The sequence below is a fragment of the Xyrauchen texanus genome, chromosome 32 (assembly GCF_025860055.1).
Source record: "Xyrauchen texanus isolate HMW12.3.18 chromosome 32, RBS_HiC_50CHRs, whole genome shotgun sequence".
NCBI lineage: Eukaryota > Metazoa > Chordata > Actinopteri > Cypriniformes > Catostomidae > Xyrauchen > Xyrauchen texanus.
This window is the reverse complement of record NC_068307.1, coordinates 7,703,350-7,709,094: the sequence shown is the minus strand read 5'-3', so window position 1 is coordinate 7,709,094 and position 5,745 is coordinate 7,703,350. Positions and strand designations below refer to the sequence as shown.

At 41.9% G+C, this 5,745-nt stretch overlaps 1 protein-coding gene across 1 annotated transcript; it reads right to left on the bottom strand.

The window, feature by feature from the left end:
• Positions 1-214: 214 nt before the first annotated feature.
• On the bottom strand, positions 215-1,781 carry LOC127625813 (transcription factor MafB-like). The gene has a single exon (XM_052101195.1). It carries the CDS (start codon positions 1,607-1,609, stop codon positions 614-616), a length of 996 nt encoding a protein of 331 aa, XP_051957155.1. The 5' UTR covers positions 1,610-1,781; the 3' UTR covers positions 215-613.
• Between the last annotated feature and the right edge of the window lie 3,964 nt (positions 1,782-5,745).

Here is a 5,745-nt window from a genome sequence, read left to right as displayed (position 1 = left end):
ACTTACAGTGCATTCAAGTTATACATTGTATCAGTTTATATGTTCCCTGGGAATCAAACTTGTGATCTTGGCATTGCTAGCGCAATGTTCTACCAGTTGAGCTATAGGAACCCTATATAAATAGGTTTTTTTTTGTTCCGTTTTTATAAAGTTCATGCAAATGTTGTGTGTTCTTGTGAAACATAAGACAAAGATTTGGGAGAATTAATTTTTCTTTTAAAAAAATTTATTCTGGAGGAAATAATAAAATGTAAATCACATTTAATTATGTCTTTAGGCAACAAAATTCTGATTAATGAAACAAATATATAAAGCCACAAGATCTATCTGAGAAACACACACACACACACACACCAATGCAATGCATCTATTGTCAAAAGGGTCAAATGTCATTTGCATTGCTGTAATGACTGATGAAGGCTATTGTGAAAACAAGCAGATAAAAGATACAATATCAAAACCAGCTTGACATGTCAGTGATAAAACTCGAATGAAAAAAAAAATGAATATATATAATAGCCTAGTTACTGCCTGACAGAATTAAAAATCACTTTCCTCTTTTTTTTCCCCTTTTACAGTGCATGTCCAAAGATTGTTATAAAAACTAGTTCAGCTATCGCAAGAATTTAGGCGATGATGTATTTTCACTAGAGTTCATTCCGTCAACTAGTCTCTCGCATTTGAGTTTATACGCGTCCCTCTCGCGCACTAACCGACTGAGCTCGTGCTTCAGCTGCTCCACTTGAGTCGCGAGGTTCGTCTTCTCGTGCTCCAGTATGTGCTTTTGATGAACGCGCTTGTGTCTGCAGGACTGCGCGTATCCACGGTTTTTCAGGGTACGGCGTTTCTGCTTCAGGCGGATAACGTCGTCCTTACTCATGCCGCGGAGGTGTCTGTTCAGTTCGCGCACAGACATGGTCACCAGCTGCTGGTCTGAGAAGCGGTTCTCCGCGCTGACGCCTCGCTCGTTCCGTCTGTGGTGCTGCTGTTGATGGATGTTATGTGGCTTGAGCAGGTGTGTCGCACTTTGGGGTGAACAGTCGAGGTGTTGCATGAACTGTTCGACGCCTTTTCCGTGCGTAAAGTCGTGCGCACTCGCGCGCATCTGGAGCCCGTCGAGATCGGTGAACTGCTCGTGGTGATACGGATGCACGTTTGGCGCGTGGAACTGACCTATGCTTCTGTATTCCTCCATCGCTGCCTGATGGACCTGTTCTGGATGCATCTGTTGAGGCGCCGGGTGTCCATGCATGAGATTTGAGCTTAGAGCTTCCCGGACATCCTCAGGTGTGAGATCGAGACAGTGTGGATCAGCGTGCTGTTGATAAGCCCCCGTGCTCAGGGTCCAGCTGTAGAGATCTTCAGCACCGCTTCTCTGTCCACTCGGGCTGAAGCTTGGCGATGAAGGCACGGAGCTACATGGGGTGCTCATCGGTGTGCTGGACACGGAGCCTGGTATGTGTAGACCGCACGGTTGAATGAATGAACGCTCAGGTCCCAACGCTGCTACCTCCTTTTTCACGTCAAACCTCGTCATGTCAAAGTCACAGTAGTCCAAATTCAGCTGATTTTTGGTCAAGTCTAAAAGACCATGTTGCTCCGCCGTCATGATGCCCGTTTCGATGAAGTAAGCAACTTGTTAAACAAATATTACTGTGGTTTAGGTGTCATTAATATGTTCTGGAAACGCGATTCCACAACGTCACCATAAAAGCGTAAAGCTTTAGACTTTCAAAGGAAATTTGACAACAGCTCGCTGTTCTTCTTTCAGATGGTCTCTCGGTGAGAAGCACAAGATGTGTGCTAAAAGTAAATCACGCTGCTTTAAAAGCAGCCGCGCATGAAGACCACGCCCTCTTCCTATACACCCTTCCTACTTCTAGAAAACAAACTTTTAAAACACTAGGTAAAATACTAGTTTATTTCATTTGTTTCCCATCGGCCACATCCAACAGTGGACTATGCATTCACATTTCCACCTCATCTCAAATGATGTATTGTGTTTGACAGCATTGTGTGGTGGAAATGATGTACATATCATATTTCATCTCATGCTCTTAACTGACAAGAACTGTCTCCTTTGTAAACAAGTACACTAACCAAGGCCATACCCATATCTTAAACATTGGGGGGTGGGGGGTCACAGGTGTTGAGGTCACAAATATAATTGTCCTCTTTGGTCCTTTAAAATAGTAAAGGCTCTGAATGCATGCATTGTCTGAATAAAGGCTTTAAATGCGACAAAGGCCCAAAATGGTATAATTTTTGGTTTTAAAAGATACACGTTTTTTTTTCACACAGAAGTTCACACAGTACAAGACTACCACTGTGTCTACATTGCCATCAATTTGCCTGTTTCTTTCTTTTTTAGTCCTGTATCAAAGAAAAGAAGAATACAATTTGAAAGTCTTTCTATCACTGATGTGTCTGTAAAATTTCATGAGTAAAAAAAGTGAGTAAATGGATCACTTTTATGCTGCATCTATGTGATTTCTTGAGCTTCAAAATTTTGGTCACCATTTATTTGCACTGCATGGTCCTACAGAGCTGAGATGTTTTCCTAAAAATCTTCATTTGTGTTCTACAGAAAAAAGAAAGTCATACACATCTGGGATGAAATCATATCCACTATGGTTCCATTTAAAAAATATGGATTATTACATGTTTATAACATCGTCAGTGTCTAGGGCAAAAGTAAAACAATACAAATCTATAAGGGAGACCGGGGTTGGTTGGCACACTTTTTGTTCTTTGTTAAATTACATTGCATAGGTGAATTCATTGTCACAAAATATTGTGTGTAAAAGTATGTGTGTGTATTTAAAGGTATTTAGTTGGTAAATAGTGTTTATTTATTTTTTTCGCTCCCCAATTTGAAATGCCCAAATCCCAATGTGCTCTAAGTCCTCATGGTGGCGTAGTGACTCGCCTCAATCTGGGTGGCGGAGGATGAATTTCAGTTGCCTCGCATCTGAGACCTTCAATCCGCGCATCTTGTCACATGGCTTGTTAAACGCGTTACCAAGGAGACATAGCATGTGTGGAGGCTTCACCCACCGAGAACGAGAACCACACATTTACATTACATTTATGCATTTGGCAGACGCTTTTATCCAAAGCGACTTACAGTGCACTTATTACAGGGACAATCCTCCTGGAGCAACCTGGAGTTAAGGGCCTTGCTCAAGGGCCCAACAGTGGCATCTTGGTGGTGCTGGGGCTTGAACCCCTGACCTTCTGGTCAGTAACCCTGAGCCTCAACCACTGAGCCACCACTGCCCACACATTATAGTGACCACAAGGAGGTTACTCCATGTGACTCTACCCTCCCTAGTAACCAGGCCAATTTGGTTGCTTAGGAGACCTGGCTGGAGTCACTCAGCATGCACTGGATTCGAACTCACGACTCCAGGGGTGGTAGTCAGCGTCTTTACTAGCTGAGCTACCCAAGCTCCCAGTAAATAGTGTTTATGAAGGTTATAAATTGTTTTGCATTCTTCTTTTACACTCAATGTGTTAACTAACCCAAATAACTATTGTGCCAACCAGCTCCACTCTTTTAGTAAAAGATGTTAGCCAGCCATTACAGGCTTACAAATCTCATATAAAAATATAACGGATACCCATCATTATTAACTAAAATTAATATAACATAAAAATCCTTCTCAGAAGTATTTTAGAAAAAAAAAAAATTGGCAGTGGGGTTTAATTTTTATTTTGACATAGATAAAATGAAAAGCTGTCTTAATCTAAACAGATTTAAACATTTAGATGCCCTGACAGAATCAATCTGTAGTGATGCAGTCACTTTTGGTGATAAACAGATCAATACTATTTTTTATACTATAAATCTCAACTTTCACTTTCAGCATGTAAAAGTGTAGATTTACACTGATCAGCTACAACATTAAAACCACTGACAGGTGAAGTGAATAACGTTTATTATCACGTTATAATGGCACCTGTCAAGGGGTGGAATATATTAGGCAGCAAGTAGGGAAAAATGGGCAAGCGTAAGGATCTGAGCAACTTTGACAAGGGCCAAATTGTGATGGCTAGACGACTGGATCAGAGCATCTCGAAAAGGTCTTGTTCCTGGTATGCAGTGGTTAGTACCTACCAAAAGTGTTCAAAGGAAGGACAACCGGTGAACCGGCAACAAGGTCATGGGCACCCAAGGCTCACTGATGGGGAGCGAAGGCTAGCCGGTTTTGTCTGATCCAGAAGAAGAGCTACTGAAAAACTGAATGCTGGCCATGATAGAAAGTTGTCAGAACACACAGTGCATCACAGCTTTCTGCTTATGGAGCTGCGCAGAAGCAGACCAGTCATAGTGCCCATGCTGAACCCTGTCCATCTCCGAAAGCACCTACAATGGGCATGTGATAGTCAGAACTGGACCATGGAGCAGTGGAAGAAGGTGGCCTGGTCTGATGAATCACATTTTCTTTTAGATCATGTGGACATCCAGGTGCGTATGCATCGTTACCTGGGGAAGAGATGGCAGCAGGATGGCAGGATGGCAGGCCGACAGAAGCAGTGTGATGATCTGGGCAATGTTCTGCTGGGAAACCTTGGGTCCTGGAATTCATGTGGATGTTACTTTGACATGTACCACCTACCTAAAGATTGCTGCAGACCACATACACCCCTTCATGGCAATGGTATTCCCTGATGGCAGTGGCCTCTTTCAGCAGGATATTGGCCCTGCCACATTGCAAAAATTGTTAAGGAATTTTTTGAGGAACATGACAAAGAGTTCAAGGTGTTGGCATGGCCTCCAAATTCCCCAGATCTCATTCCGATTGAGCATCTATGGGATGTGCTGGACCAACAAGTCCGATCCATGGAGGCCCCACCTCGCAACTTACAGGACTTAAAGAATCTGCTGCTAACATCTTGGTGCCAAATACCACAGGACACCTTCAGAAGTTTTGTGGAGTCAATGCCTCGACGGATCAGAGCTGTTCTGGCAGCACGAGGGGAACCAACATGATATACATGATATTAGGCTGGTGGTTTTAATGTTGTGGCTGATAGGTGTATAGTAAAAAAAGGACTTAAATATTGATCTGTTTCTCACACACACCTATCATATCCCTTCTGAAGACATTGATTTAACCACTGGAGTCATTATGCTGCCTTAATGTGATTTCTGGAGCTTCAAAGTTCTTGTCACCATTCACTTGCATTGTTTGGACCTATAGAGCAGAGGTATTCAACTAAAAATCTTTGTTGGTGTTCTGTAGAGAAAATTAAGTCATACACATCTGAGATGGCATGAGGGTGAGTAAATGATGGTGAACTATCCCTTTAACATGACTTAAATTTAAGTAATAAACCAATATAAATTAAGATGTTTGGACCATAGTCCAAAGTTATCATGTCAGGCTATCTGAAAACTCTTGTGGAATGATGGCAAGCTTGTCTATTTACACCTTTACTGACATCATGTGGGCATTATTTGAAACTGCAGATATGTTTAGCAAAATCTTATTAGGCAGGAAAGTTTGTTTTTTTAATTTAGGGGATAACTTAAGATTTTGCCAATTCGCTTTTTAACAGTTAATCATCTTTGCAACTGTGCATATTGCAGTTTATGTTTAAAGGTTGGTTTCTGTAAAACCACCCTACATTTAAGACAATAAATTCCTAGTGACAAGGAAGTAGACAGCGAGAGAGAGAGAGAGAGATATATTTGTGTACACAACACTTCACAGAATTGAAGAACTGGTGTCTCCGAGC